General features: G+C 41.0%; 1 protein-coding gene across 1 annotated transcript in view; it reads right to left on the reverse strand.

Moving 5' to 3' along the window:
* Nucleotides 1-2,261: 2,261 nt before the first annotated feature.
* SLC49A4 (solute carrier family 49 member 4) overlaps nt 2,262-16,637 on the reverse strand; it is a 59,870-nt gene continuing 45,494 nt past the window's right edge. The window contains exons 8-9 of the mRNA XM_015868681.2: nt 10,244-10,426; nt 2,262-7,297 (exon numbers count right to left, since the gene is read on the reverse strand). Of these exons, the coding sequence (XP_015724167.1) occupies nt 7,182-7,297; nt 10,244-10,426 (299 nt within the window). The 3' untranslated portion in view covers nt 2,262-7,181. The remainder of the gene's footprint in view (nt 7,298-10,243; nt 10,427-16,637) is intronic.

Here is a 16,637-nt window from a genome sequence, read left to right on the forward strand (position 1 = left end):
ATCCTACTAAATCATAAGCTATCATTTGGGTGTTTTCATGTTCTCAAGTGTGCATACAGGAATTTCTTTTCAATGCAGACCATTAAAAAGTAATTGAGAGGCACAAGATCAGTAAAAACAAACTTGCTGTGAATAAGATGATTGATTTATATTTTTTTTCATCCAGTTACTTTGCACCAAAACACAGAGGGGGCACTTCTGAGTGGTTTTGTTTTGTATCGAGACACCTCTGCACACAATTAGAGCAAAGCAGCACGTCGGAGCCCATTTCCAATTTCCTTGAAATCTGTCTACTGCAACATTTTTTCCTAGGTGCTAATTTGATTCATTAACATAACAGCTTCTCCTGCAGCCCTGGCACAGTTTGCTCTCCCACCTTCACTCTGCATCACAGCTGCACCAGTTTACTTTTCAAGTTCTTACCAGTGTAGGAAGCAGGGGTGCTCCACATTCAGTATAAGGGCTTCACTTGGAGCAGAAGCTGTAGGATGTCCCAGCACAGGGCTGCTAGGGGCTGAGCACAAAGAATGCCTACAAAGGAGGAAGCAGAATGCTCTGAGCACTCAGTTTCTTTGTGCCCTCCAAGCACCCTGACACAAATGTTCTGGGGGCAGCAGATCTCTACCTCCCACCACTACAAAATGGGTGAATAAGGGTGTGTTAGCACCAAACAACGTTCTCAACAACAAACTGTGCCAGACCAACCTGATGCCCTCCTCTGAAGAGGCCCCCAGTCCTGTTTCTGCTTCCTGTGGGAACAGCTGTGGCAGTCCAGGAGGTCTGTAATGACACTCACAGTGTCTACAGGTCCATGGGATGGCTCCAGGGGTGGGGTGCTGGATCTGTTCTGCGCTCCCATGTTGTTCATTCCAAGCTTCTGGTCAGAGGCCCCAGCCCACAAGCTCCTTTCTGCACAGTTCCCAGGGCAGCTCATGGCCTTCTTTCTCTCCAGCATACGTGTGAGACTGCATGCTCTCAAACACACAGCTCAATTACCAAAGGCTTCGGAGAGTCATTAAAAATGCTGTTTTGCTAACAGCTGAAATGCATTTTGACGTGTTTTCTTTAGTTCATTCATAGAACTCCACTCATGTGGAATTGTCACCGCACTCTGCTTAGCAGCCAAGCTTCAGGTTAATCACAGCGAGGCAGCTTTCAGCACAGCCCCACTACACTTCCAAACACCACAGCCCCATCACAATCCCCCCCCCCCTCACTCCCAGCGCTGAGGTGAGGACAGGCAGTGCTCTCAGACATGGGGAGAACCACACAGCCCACAGCCATCGCTCCGCTTCTCTGCTCCAGGTAATGAACCACCTCCAGCAGCACCATTTGATATTTCTGTGATGTGAAGCATCAGTGGCCACGGAGAAAGTCATCCCCATCTCTGCAGTACTTAATTTACTGTCACAAGCAAGAGCTGAGCGCGAGAGGCAAAGCGCCGATGCGCTCTTATTGCTCTGGCAGCAGCCACATTATTGTTTTTTGCTTCCAACATTTCTTAGCAACAACAAATTTTTCATCGGGCTCTTCACAGAAATTCTCTTTATGCTGCACCCCATTTACATGCTCACATTGCTGTTGGCTGAACTTGGACCGGGGCCTCCTCATGCTGTGGGGCGGCCACTTGGCAGATGCCAATGGCTGGAAAGATTGAATAGAAAGTGAGCAAAGCATCTCCCTGAGCAGGACCGAGCAGAGACGGTTTGCCAGCTCACAGGTCTGAGTCGCACCCTGGCCCTGATCCCTCCAGCACAGATTGCTGCAGCACCGTGGCGATAAACTCGCCTGGGAGCAGTGTGGCCTCCAGCTCCCATATATAGGCTGGAAAGAGGTTGCTGCTAAGAATAGCTGGACCCAGCTCCTCCCCACCACCAGGGCTGACAGAGCTCTTCCCTACACTGAGAGGAGGTAAGGCTATTTTAAACTCATCCGTTGCTGGGATGTTATTGAAGAGCCGGTCCTAGAACATAAATGTGGATCCAAGTTGGATCTGTTTCAATCAGGTGAAGAATAAACACAAGCAAAGGGATGATGAAGGGTAGCCCTTCCAAATGAGCAAACTAGAAAGCTCCCGGCATCCTGAGACAGGGAACCAGAGGCAGAAGGTGCTCTCTGCCCTCAGGGCTGGGGCTCAGCCCTTCACAATAAGGATGTTCCACTGTGCAGCTGTACCTTCAGTACTTTGCATTGATTTTATAGCAGAAATAAGTGATTCCCTCGGGGTGCCATATGAATTAATGAACACTGATGGCAGCACAGCTGAGTGACTTCTTTAATGTGCAACAAGAGGTATGGAAAGTGACACGAGCATCACCGCAAGATTCCAGTGTTAAACGATACAGAGGGTGTGTTACGCTGACAGGTATATCGTGGTTTAAACATTATTTTCTGCAAAATAAAAGTATATCACATCAGAACATCACACACAAAAAGTAGAATTTGACCCAAAATAAAGTTATATCAACTCATTTTAAAAAATTACAGAAGTAAAATTCACGCCAACTGCAAAGTGAGTCACAGTGGGAGGGCAGCTCAGGACAGAAAGCCCCAGGGCAGCCCATCCAGAACATCCCTTCCTCACACTGAGCTTCCTGGCCAAGCCCAGCAAACCGCTCTGCTGAGCATGAGATGCTCCTAACATACTGGGATCCTGAATGGAAGGCAGCAGCCAGCGCATCTGTGCAAATATTTGCTTTTTGCTGCTTGTCAAAACTTCAGGCCAAGCTACATTTCCTCCTCTATTTATTAGCTTCATCTGCACTGAAAGACAAACTGTAAAAATTACAAGCAGATTGATAACATCTGATTTGCACTGCGCCTGCTGCCTCTCATGGAACCCGGCTCCATGCTCTGAAGTGATGCTCCCTGGTGAAGCGAGCAGACTCTCAGCTGCCACCTACACCAACTGCACAGCAGGAACAAAACCGCAGCCCCACATGCATCCGGACAGGAGCACGTGCCATGGCCTGGTGCTTTAGGAACACTGGGAACAGCGACACTACTGCCAAACCCATATACTCAATACAAAACCCACACAGGCATACCCAAATCTTGCCAAATTATTACCACAATCCATAATTACAACAACAAAAATGAAACATATGCCTCACCTGAGTGCTTTTGCCCACCCCCCCCCCCCCCCTTCAGATGCTAATTAACATTTGAGTGTGACCTAACATAAGAAATGAAGATTAACAGTTAAAAATCTGCTGTCAGAGCAGTGCAGGACAGCTAAATCCATTGTGCTCACCGCATAATCCCCACTCATATTCCAGTCAGTCCTCACACAGAACAGCACTTCCCTTCCCAGTAACAGCTGATGTATGAATACCAACCCAGTTTATTTATATTCGTGCCTAGGCAATGCATTACTGTACGATAAGCCAGAGATTAATATCTTTCTCAGCACAAAACTTCATGTTCTATGTGGATTTGATCAACTCACATGGTATTGCAGTGCTGAAAGGCCCTACAAAAACCCCTCCCTCCCACATTACATGCATCAGCCCGTCCCCTCAGAGCTACATGGGATTTTCCAACCCACATGAAGATGAAGACATCCCACTCCCACAACTACTGATCCATCAGATAGTTTGGAATAACTCAGCAGATGCTGTGAACCTGAATCCATACCACATATAAGCCCTATCTGTTTGGCTTCTCTAAGTGCAGGAGCTGGGAGTGTGGAAGCTCTTCTCCACCACAGTCCTCGCACAGCCACCGACACAGGGGAGCAGTACGGAACTCAGCAAAGGAATCAAAAGGGAATTAATGGGCAAAAGCAGCAAAGAGACAGTAAACAGCAGCATAAGCAGAGCCAGCTCCTACTAAACCCATTAGCAGCACGAAAGCTAGCTATAAAAAAGCCAGTAGAACTGAATTGAGAGTTATTAGTGAGCCAAACAGAAACCCAAGAAGCAGCCCAGAGTACAACTACTTGAAATGAGGATCTGTTAAAGAGAAGAGAATGACTGCTGTGCTCCTTCCCAGCATTTTCAAAATAAAATGTGCACAGTTATTTGTATTTCAGGGGGCTCTGCACTGCTGGGTAGAATTGCTCCTCTGGGCCACGAAGAGAAGCAAATGTTATCCAAGAAATAATCCCAAAGCTTCAGTTGGGTTACTAACACAACATGGACTGCTCCACCACAAGAGGGTGCTGGTCCTGACTTACCCTTGTCGGTGACCATCAGACACCTCAGCAAGTACGTTCACAGTCCTCACCTCCTGTTCCAAGCCAGACTTGCTAGTCTAATAAGAGCAAATCATCTGATGACTGCGTATCTGGAACACAGGGTGCTCATCAAGTTGAAGTCATTTGGGTGTCATCCTTTGGCATTCACTCAATTTCCATCAGATTTAAATCCGATTTCCATGAGATGTGCTGGGAATTCAGGTTGAGACCTGCAGGCACAGCACGGGTCTCCAACAGAGTCATCTTGCACTGTTCAGCTCTGGGTAGCAGACGTACTGAGGGCTGTAATTAAGACTATGTGTTACAGTGCCCAAGACAGATGCACAAACTCCTACCAAAGTTGAGGAGAGCAGTGAGCAATTCACAGCAAATCAGGAGAACACTCAACAGGGTTTAAAACAAGACTTTCAGTCTCCCTGATGGTAGCAGAGTCTGGATCTGGCAGCACTGACAAATATTTTGAACTGTTCACTGCTTTCTGGAACAGAGGAGGAGGAGGTTATAGTCTGAATGCTGCCTCAGGTGCTCCTCCATCTCAAAATAGTCTGGACAGAAAAAGGATTAGAAACCTTTATCACTTGGGACAGTGCCTGAATGGTACAATTTTCATCTTAATATGGCTACAGTAAATTGCAGAAGTAGAGCTCTGAAGAGCCATCCGCGGGTGCAATTCTGCCATGACAATGCAACTCCAATCAAATTCTTGGCAAGCAATCCTTGTTTTCAGAAGACAATAGGTAGCAGCAGCTACTGGCTACTGAAACCTTTCCAGGCACTGAAACATAGTAAAAAGAAGTTGGGCGGTTAATACCATCCATCTGAAAAACAACAAAAGGATGATGCCGGTGGTTCTGAATATGATGGTTAGATAAAGATGGAGTAACCTACATAGGTTAGCTCCATTGTCTACAAAGAGCCTCTTGCAAGGGAAAAAAAGATCATTTAGTAGCTTGTACAGGCAATGAGTTAAGTCAATTTTCTGTTACTTACTACAGTAAATACATCCACTGCTCAGAAAACATAAAAGCAGCTGCCAGGAAACAGCATGCTTTGTTTTGCTGCACAAACACAACCTGAGCTGAAGGTATTAATGGCATATCCTCAGTGCTAAGTGAGAAGAGAATGAATGGATACATGTCTGAAAGGTAGTGCTCAGATCAGGTTTTATTTGAGTGAGTTTACAGTGTCTGTATCACTCAAGAAAGACAGAGAAGAGCCCCATGTAGGAGCAAAGGGCGTTTGATTCAAACTTCTATTGACACAGAACTCTGCACACCAACCTCCTCCAACACGTGCATGCGCTCCGTATTATAAAACAGCTACAGTAGGAAATCATTCACCCCATGAAAAGAAAATTCATGTCACAGACAGCCCATGTATGTATTTTCATTCATGGCCGTGACTGGTTTAGCTACAAACAGTGGCATACTACCATCCAGAGACAGGAGTACTTAAAATAAACCTATGTAAACACATGCCCTTATACAACTCATATATATATATACACACATATATATGTAAGATATGTATAAGATATATATAAGTTATATTTGTGTATACATAGATATAAACATGCAGACACACACACGCACCTAACACAAAGCACAGCACACACATACGGGGAATACTGTAAATGATGATGAACTGAAATATAAGAATAGAATTAAGAAATTATTAGCAAGTTTAAAATCGAGTTAAAAAACTATTCAAAGTGTCATCGATATTTACGTTCAAGTAAGGGCCACAATGACCATAAATTAGTTCTGATAAAAAGAGCTGGCATTATGTTTTCCGTGTTATGCCAGAACTCACGAGTTATTTCTCATTGTCATTTCGCCACTGGGGTACCCCAGCAAATCATAAACATACTTTAGGAAACTGAGATTTTAAAGACTTGGATTAACAAACACGATTGCGTAGGCACCCTCAATTGTAAGCTAATCCTAAAAAAATAAATATGCACACCTTAAGAGTATCAGAAGAGAACGACCAGGACTCACACATCCACACCAACAGTACTTAGCAGTGTGAACAGGTCTTCAGAGTACAAAAGAAGAGAAGGCAGTACTGGAGATGGAGAATGAAAAGGTGAAACAGTGACAGTGGTGGCCTTTAAAACTGCAAAATTTACCTAACAATGGCTCTACAGTAAACTTCTGAGATACCACAGATGCTGCGTGTCCATACAGAACCATGGTGGTATTTCAGAGGCAAGGGTTGTGCAAGTCAGGACTCAGTGGCAGCTACAGCTATCATTCAGCACATATGTGCACCAGGGTGATAAACAAACACCTCTAACAACACTGCAAGGATTGTTCTGCTATTTAGTATGGCTAAAAACCCTGGTACCAGTGTCTTATATCAGAAATCACTTTATTAGAATGTAAATGTAGTGTACAGCACCAAATTATTTTAGCTTAACTGTTTAATGGACACAGTATATCAATGACTGGCAATTTGAAAGACAGATCTTTAAAAAAAGATTTTTCCTTTTTTCTGTCCTTCTTTCCCTTTTATTTCTTTCTTTTCTTTTTTGAGATTATTCACTGTTCCTATTCTGACAGAAGACTCAAAAGTTACCAGTACCCCAGTTCATACAACCTTGAGTTGGTTCACACACACACACACACACACACACACAAACTCACACAAACTCACACAGACTTTTACATCTCACTGCTACATGAACAGCCTTTATATAGAGAACCCCAGGTCGGACACTGGAACCTGTACATTGGATATATTCTCCTTGTGCACTTCAGGCATCTTTATAACCACTCCATTTGCACATTCATCTGCCTGTAATGAATGCAAATCGAGAGCGCTTGAATGTTAGAAACATCCTGTCCCTCACCTTCGCTTATAAAGCCATGATTATATCTTGTATCTTTTTTTCCCTCCTGTGCTGTGCAAATCCAGGCAGATGTGCAGACTGCAAAAGTCAATACTCAGTCTCTCCCAACCTGTCAGCAGTCCTGTGTTATCAAACAGAGACAACGACGTCGAGATAGAGTCTGTCGTAGGATTCCCGGAAGCACAAGATGAGGAGCAGGCTGAGCAGACACGATCCTGGGAGGCACCAGTTGAACCAGGAGAACTCTGGAAAGCAGAAGACAAAACTACTTTTAGTTATTGAACAAGCTCCGTGTTTGAAGCTACTCAGACCTCTAATATTGTCAGTTAGAAACATGGCTGGTGGGTTTGAAGGAAATTGCTGTGTTCTTAACAAAATCTTGACAGCTCCACAATCGATAGATGGTTAACATGGTCTATGGGACTCCTCCATGGACTTCTATACACATATATATAAAACCAGTGCCTCCAGCTAACATTAATGCTTCCTTACCTGGCCTGTCAATGCAGAAAGAAGGAGGAAAAAAAAAAATCTATTTTTGCTAATGGAGAATAAACCACTTCTGAACACTCCACTCATTAGTTCTTTGATTCCTATAGATTGAAAACTAAAACAAATTAAAAGCATAAGAAGCAGCTGGATTTGATTTTGAATCAAACCTGCTACGTGGGCTAAGGAGGGAAAACTAATTCCAAAAGACGAACCTTGCAAGTAGTGCAATCAATGCAATTTAAAACCTGTTGCACTAACAGCTGCTCAGAAGGCTCTTTTTAGCTGTTAGATGTAACATTCTGCTCCTAAAAACATACGTTCCACATCCAAGAAATCCCATTGCCTGATATTTTACTACTGTTTAGCGGTGTCATTTAGAAGTGTATGACTCCTCTCTTTAAAAATCTGTCAGTGTTATAATGAAATATTACTAAAATGTTTTTACTCTTTTTTGAAATTGTTCATTGACTTTCACAGAATCTAAGCTCTCTCTGAGTCTGAGTTAATCATAATCAAGCACTGCCATCTCCACACACCTAAAATTTGCATTGCTAAAAGAGAAAGCACAGTTTATATCACCCAGTGCAAAGGACAAGAGTCAAAGCCGTGGAAACCAACCCCTCAATACCAGGAACAACCAACAGCACCCTCACCCCACGACACTTACAGATTTGGTGAGGCAATCAAAACCTTAATAAAATATTCCTAGGCTTGGAGTAGACTATACTGTTCACAGGTAAATGCTAGGCTACTATTTTCTGGGAGAAGCAATACTCTTCCTTAATTAGGTTAAACATACTTGAACTTGTATAACTTGAAAGACCACATTTTCCTCTTGAACTCTTCATGTCTTTTCTGACACAGAATTTGGTACAGCATTGGAGCTTCAAGGTAACATATGGATCATACAAAGCTAAAGGCTGATTTGTCTGTGGTTCTCACTTGAAATTCCCTGTAGGAAACCACATCCAGAAGCTGAGGCTTTTGGTCTCAGAGCACAGCACTAAAAATTAGGCTGAGGTTTCTGAAAGGTTGGAATTTCCCTTCTCAACCAAGTTAGGAGGACCAAAATCTTCAGTGCACTGGAAAGTTTCCATTGCTCGATTCTTTCACAGCCTTTGCAATGTCAGAGTATGAGAAGAAAAAAAAAAATAAACAAGAATTTAAACTACTGAAAGATTATTTGGCCTAAAAGCAAGGAGAAAATGAGATAAATTTGACTGAGTTCTGGTTTACCCATAAGCTCCTTAGATGTCATTAGAAGATGTATTTGAAGGGAAGACAAGTATTTAAGATCGTTATCTAAATTCTAAAGGATTTTTCCTTTATCAAAGGAGCCAATAGCATCCACCAGCATTGACTGCCTCCAGCAATCACAAACATCTGTAATTCTGATCATTTCTGTTACTGCATCACTGAGAATGGATCATCTTGAGCACAGTTAACTATTTTTCCCCTCCTTTAGAGAAACACAGAAAAGATTCCAAGTATGTGGATATCCTAATTTCAGGTTTGCTCTTACCTGCTTTCACCAATACCTGCTAGAGAACAAAATGGCCTGAAATACCCTATTCATGAGGGAATAAATTCACTCTAGCATAATTCTCCAGTCAGAGGAAGTTAAGGCTATGCAAATATTACAAGAGATTGTGTCCCAATTCCTTGGTTATTAAGCAGTTCAGAACACCTTACTCTGAAAAATGTTGAAAATCTCCTCAGAATATTCTGTACCATCTTTTCAGCTCAGGTTTAAATGTTGAAAATAATATGCCTGAACATAGTTCACACCAAATATTAATCACAAAAGTATCCTTTAAGATGTAAGGAGTAAACATGGTACCACTGAGGCTGGTGTGGGTAGGAACAACGTTTTACAACAGCACAGTTCAGTGAAAGTATGAAAAAAATCCTCTTTCTCAATTTTTGTTCACAGAATGTAATTCTGAATGTAATCACTAACCTACGTGTAATTACTTGTCAGAAAGATATGCGAGCCACGTTGAAAAGTAGCCCTGCATTGTAACCTTTGTACTTTCAAGCACATTTCATTCTGAAATTTACCACTCTCCTCTCCATTACAAAACAAAACATTTCAAGAAGCTCATCCATCCAAGCCATCCACACCAGTTTCTCCAGGAGAAAGCTAGATGGAAAAAGCAATTGATGTTTTGCTGAAGTCCAAGTAAACATCCACAGCCTTTCCTCATTCACTAAGCAGCTCATCTTGTCATAGGAGAGTAATAAGAATTTATTATAGTCTATTAAACAGCAAGCTTGAAGTCTGATTATGAATTATGAGGAAGCAAATAATATTCCCGAGATGAGAAAACCTGAAGATGTTGATAAAAATATCAAGCAAGACACTGTTCTGCCTCACTGGGCCACTGGATTATCTGAAGGAATATTCATCCATAAAAATCTTAATAAAAAACTATAAAAATATGATGACTGTGCATCTTGATGGGTTCTGGTTACACCAAATTTCAAGTGGAATGTGTTTATATACATCTTTGAAAAAAGCATTTTGCTTTTATTAATGTGCAAGTAGAAAAGAACAATTTGAGTTCTTCTCCCTTGCTGCTAAAGGGGATTCATGCATTTGATTATTAACAGAAATTGTATGTGCAAATTCCTCCCCTTACTGACAAGGGTTTGTCTTCACAGAGAATTACATATTCAAAGTAACTCATATTTCTTACCTGTATGATAAAATGTGAGGAAAAACAGAAGCACTCCCATAAACACGTTACTCAAAAAGGTGACAACTCCGCAGGTGATTCCTTCTGGAACAGGGTAGACCGTTTCCACAAAGAGCTCAAAGAATATCGGCACACTGCTGTTGAGAAATATGCCCAACAAAATACAGGATGTGTACAGTGTGGCTGTAAGAGAAACAAAAACAGCTATTAGTTTCACACTGGTATTTTTCCCCATATTCAAAGCTGTCATGAGCAGTAATATCTGAGCAACTAAAAACACAAACCTATTTTTATCCTCTGTGTCTTACAAAGTATATCACATCCCACTAGTTTTAGGCTGAAAGTGTGCATTTGTGTGTGTGTAAGAGGTTCTGTAATCGTTATTTTTTAATTATTGATGTTTTAAACAGAACCTGTGAAGAGACATTCTGTGACTCATTTGTAAGAAGCAATAAGCACAGAATTATGAATGCAAACCATCACCTACAGTTTGATTTATCTCTGAAATGAACAGTAACTATTGTCCTATGTACAATTAGAAAAGGGAGCAATTAATGCTCTGAATTGGAAATGGACACAGATTAACCTTTTGACTTAGCTCTAAAGGTCAGGACAAAATTTGCTTCCATTTTACCAATAAATACTAATGATTTAGCAGATAACAAGACATTAGTATTCATCACAGCCTGAGTGGTAACATGTTGAATCCCATTTGGCTTCAATAGGAAATGACCAGGCTAGACAGAACTGTGAGCAACCTGGTCTAGAGGGAGGTGTCCCTGCCTATAGCAGGGGGTTGGACCTAGGTGATCTTAAATGTCCATTCCAACACAAACTGTTCTACAATTCCATGATTCTAAGATATAAGGAAAACATTAGAAGGCATAGTGGTGAGGAAATTAATTTCTCAGGTTTCCACCAAAATGGCAAGTTAACGTAAAGAGCATTCTTTTTTTCAGATGCAAAAGCATTTAGTCATAGGAACGCTTTTACAGCATCTTCTCAGTGCAGTTTGCTGAATTCTTAGTGTGTCGTCCCCCCCCCCCCAAATACAGATATCTACATTTATATAAAGTAGACAGTGCATTTTCAGTTTAATTTTGCTTTCAGTTCTCCTATCTCTAAGACAGAAGAAAAGTCCGTTCAGTCTTGTCTGTTCAGTCTTCCAACTACAAAGCTGTGAGGAAGCGGGAAACTTCCAGTTTAAAAAAAAAAAAAAAAAAGCCTAACATCACAATTTGTTACAATATGAAGAATCATGGATAAGAGATCAAGGCATTATAAGATACAGCAGAAAGGGTTATCTATCAGATCCTTCATTTGATGTGGTTTGCTTCCAAGGCACAAAGACATAATACTTTCTCTACAGAGGATTTGCCTGGACAAGAAAAGGAGGACAGAAGACTCAGCCAGAAAGGTGATATAGATGGTATAACTTCAGGAAGAGCCGCTGGCCCCTCTGCTTTCTCTTTCTCCCCCTCCCCCCCAAATATACCAGAATGTTCCGGGTAGCAGGTTAAAAAAAAGTAAGACACGGCTTGTGTTAACATCCAGTAAGAGGGTGTTAGTGCATATTGCTCTATTGCTCTGGAACTGCTTACAGATGTACACCGCAAATTTGAACTTGGAATTCAGCTATTGGAAATTTGTATTCAAAAATACACACCACGTAATTGCAAAGAGGAATTCCGTATTCTAATATTTAACAGTGGAAATACAATGAGCGCCATCAGAAGCGGGGCTGCTCACAGCATCTCTGAAGCATGAGTGATGCTCCCTCTCAAACCACAGCAGGCAGAGCTGGGAGACGGCATGCCTCCAAACAGAGGGTATCTCCAGACATTTCCTTCACACACTGAGTAGCTCACAACTAATATTCCCACTGAGGGCAACAAGGCACTGTAGCAGGGAGAATACCACCTATTAATGGCAACCAATTCTTACCGCAGCGACCTTCTGCCGAATGAACATAACTACCAGGATTTTATACCGTAGGAGAACAGCTGCTGAAGTTACAGGAAATGTTTTTTCAATTAAGACAACCTTGATGACAGTCAAGAGAAATGAATATACGGATATGAAAGTGTTGACAACTTTAGAAAACACAATAAAATAAAATAAAAATGATTTGCCAAGAAGTTTGTATTATGCTCTAATTTCTATCAAAGACATACAACTAGCATGCACATGCTTGGACAGAAACATACTCTGGGGAACGGTGTCACGCTATTAGCATGAAAAAGCCTGCTTTTCCTTAGGAAAAGTAATTAACTGCCTGTGAAACTTTGTGCAAAACCGTGCACCTGTGACAGTGGTAGCTGTGGGCATACATGGATAATGGAATTGGGCTGGGTTTCTTTAAGCTACTTCCATTAAAGCCACATTTTAAACATCTGGGTAGCTATTTCACACACTGACCACTGCAAAGCAGAGCAGGAAAAGCAACATGCCCTTCCAGAGCACAGCTGCTTTAGAGAACTGGCCTGGGGCTACCCTGGCAGGAGCCTCTGATGCCTTTAGCCATCCAATATTCCTGCTTGAGGTACAGCGCCATGAAGAAAGGAAGGAACAAAGTGAGTCATGATAATGTTACCACAGATGTTACTAGTTAGATGAAGTGAGGCAGTGATTTGGGACTGATGTTACCACAGTGGCTTATCACAAGAAGGAGAAAGCTGTAAGTAATCAGGTTCCATTCTAGCTTCCTATCTACCATAAGCTGTTGGCTACAGGAAGATAAATTAATACCTGCATCCCAGAAACAGACTTTATTTCCTCTCAGCTACCTGCCGTGGCAAGAGCTTCATACTAGAAACAAGTAAATTAGGAGTTTGAACAAGGAAAGGATTTAAATGACAGCGTCCTCTTGTTTGTTCCTGGATGAGCTCACAATAGAGCAAAAGGTGTCTTGCATTTCTCTCAAACATTCAACCAAATTCCCAGAACTTCCCAGGATGTCCTGAAATGCCATCATAAGTTTAATATTAAAATACACTGTCACTAATCTACATCTGCAGAGCCCAATCCAAAACTAAATGAAATTAATGGAAGGAACTCCACCAGTCTAGATGGCTCTTATCATCCTGCTGGTACATATAACTTGGATGATTTCTAACGAACAATATGAAACATAACCATTTCATGTTTTAAAGAAGTATTTCACTGATATATTTACTACAGAAATGCAGACAGTAGTGCAGTATCAAGTGCAAAAGAGCATTTTTTTCCAAAGTCCTTTGACAGGACCCTTGAATACTGTACACTTTGCAATAGTTCCCCTCGCACAAACTTCATATAGATAAACAGGAAAGTAAATACAACTTAACATTATTCATGGGCAAAGAATACAATATAAAGTAAAGCCTACAGAGATCTAGGGAATTAGGTTATCGTTGGTTATAATAGCATCCCAAATGCCAAAATGAAAGGATAATGCCTTATGCAGATGAATACTTCGTGGCCTTCAGTATTTTTACAAACGAGCTAAACAAATCAGAGTTAGTTCCTATCAAACCCCCTCAAGTCTGTTAAAGCGGAGAGAAACTTCTCTATAACTTAATTCTTGCTACTGGCAATGTTAAGAACAGTCGTTAACGAAGTTGCCTTCAAATTTTTCCATGAGGAATGTTAAGGCAGCAATTTTTACTATAAGTTACTTACAGGAACAATACCGAAAAGAGAAAAAAAAAACCAAAATCAGTAAAAGGATGTCTCTATACTCTGTATTTATAACATTAGTATGGCTCATTGCATAAATCTCTATTCCAGCATGTGTTGATCAAATTCTTATCTCATGATATAGCTATAAAAGTAAACAAAGATTTGATCAAATTGCATTTGTTCAACATGCTTCCCAAGAGAAAAGCAAGTAGAACTTGCTTGGAAAGCAGAGTATTTGCTTTATAAAAAAACAGAAGAAATTGGTGAGTGATCTTCACCCCCCATCAGGAATACAAAGGTCATTACTGCAAGCTTATGAGTTGGAAAAGTAGAACAGGAGGGGGAGTAATAAGACCTACCCAGAGACCTACCCAGAGCCATAAGCAATAGGCAAATGCTGAAGCCAGAAATAAAAAACAAACCTCAGGCCTATTTTATCCTTGGAGGCAGCATGGCTTAGTATGTCTTGTTTATAATGAGGAAATTAAACTCAAATAATGAAACAATCAGTATTACATAACTAACATTCCTCTTTTTCAATACTGTGCTTTGCAGATGAGGATGGGGAGATGGATGAGTTTATAACGTTCAATCTGCTGAACCTGAAAAATAATGCTTAGACTGCTTAACCTAAATACAGTAATCAACTCGCAGAGTTGCCACAGTATTCAGAGTATCTGCTATGCAGCTCCACTAAAGATTTTGTAGAGCAAAATTCTGCTGAATGCGCTCATAAATATTAGAATATTCTTGATATGCTGGGCTGAAAACATTCCATCTGAGCTGCAACCAGCACTGCATATCAATTTTTAGAAAATGCTAGCATTTGTATCCAGAAACACTACCAGCTACACAAAGTGACAAGATACTGAAACTGGCATAACAATGCGTCACACAATTATTTGGGGTCAAAGCCTCCCTTTGTACATAAATTCACATAATGAAGCTCAGTACAAAGCAAACTAACAATGGGCTTGGCACAGAGAAAGAGAGATCAGCAGCTGCATGGGGAATTCAACGGAGAAAACTATTTTAATACCCAGTGTCTATAGAAAATGGGCTTTGAAACTAGCTGGAAAATGCAAATAATATACATTACAATTTCTTAAGAGAAAATCCAATCTTGCTTAAAACAAAAACTAATTTCAAAACGAAGGATTTTTAAGAGCTTTGATTAGCTGATGAGAGGTGTTTGAGATGGAAGATACAGCAGCTATGATGGTACTGTTATTATTGCCTTGCTTTCTTTTTCTCCACTCTGGCAGTTATGGTTTTGTTATGGCTCATACACGACTCCAAATACACCTTCCCTAAAGTCTTTGGGAGATAAATTAAGAAGTCAACAACTGAGATAAAACTTGTCTCACTCTGTGGCAGGAGGAAAAGGTAATGCGAAGCAGTGCATGTGTTACACAATACAAACAACATTAAACAGTATAATTTAAAGGAAACACAAAGCAGTCATTGATTTTTAATATCTACATTAAAGGTCTCCATTCTAAGTAATTACATTTTTATAGGAGATCTTTAGATGATGTTGTGCCTATTTATCAGGAATTAGGAGTGTGTTATACAAACAAACGCAGAATGAAACTCTTCACTGTGACAATTTTCTTAAATACAATTCCTCCTCCAGTATTTAAATTAGACATTACTACAAGTGCTATGAAGCATATTGATTAAAAGAGTTGATTAAAAGAGGTTTTTGTTTGTTTTTGGAAAAAAAAGAAAAAGTCTTTAGATATTTCCTTCCCCTCTAAGGATGAATAATCAGCTCAACTCTCTATTCTTTTCACCATTTCAAAAGCCTGCCTGCATGCAAACATAGGTGAGGAAATAGCCTGGTGACCAGATGAGAGAACAAGAAAAGGGTTTTCAGAAAGCAGAACAAGTACATATGCTATGCAATATCCATCTACTGAAGGAAACACTATTTTTGCACTTGATGAAATCACTGGCAAGGCCCACCTAGGGATGCAAACATTACCTGTAGATCAGTCAGCTATCAGCTGAGATGAACATGCCTTCATCTCCAGGGTGAAGCTCTCACTAACACCTTGACCAGTATAAAGATGCCCATGAGGTATCATGTTTCCTCATCACACCCACTGGCCTATCTTTAAAATGTACCAGCACTCCACCAGGTCATCATCTGGGTACTTCAGGAGTCTCCAGATATTGCTGAACATGGCAATGCCTGTGATTTTATAAGCAAATGCTGACCAGTTCAGGAGAACAACATCAGAAGGAGAACAAGAGAGGAAACCCCTCGCAAAATGGAAGCTAGCTTCTTGGAAGACAAAGTATCCTTACAAGATTAAAGACACACACACACACACGCTTCTCAACAGTCAACTCTGTACCCTACTTGCCCTGCATCAGCATCAGATTAAGACTGGGTGACAAGTGTGGTTGGTTCAAGACACATCACTTGCAAAGCAGCACTGCCAAGCCAAACACTTGAGTTCTTTACCTCAGGACAGAACGAAGCCAAAACGCCTTATTATCACCTCCTTGGCTTCATCACATCCTGTTGCCCTCAGTAACATAACAATCCCTGTGTTGCAGCAGGTCTGCAGCAGGGCCTGGAAATTAGCTCTGAGGTACAAAGCATTACACAGACATTGCTACAAACAACAACCACAGAAGCATAGACGAACAAAAAAACACTACTGTGATGAGCTTCCAACCATACAAAAACACTCAGAGGACAATTACCTGGAAGGCCACTGTC

Source organism: Coturnix japonica, chromosome 7, assembly GCF_001577835.2.
Source record: "Coturnix japonica isolate 7356 chromosome 7, Coturnix japonica 2.1, whole genome shotgun sequence".
NCBI lineage: Eukaryota > Metazoa > Chordata > Aves > Galliformes > Phasianidae > Coturnix > Coturnix japonica.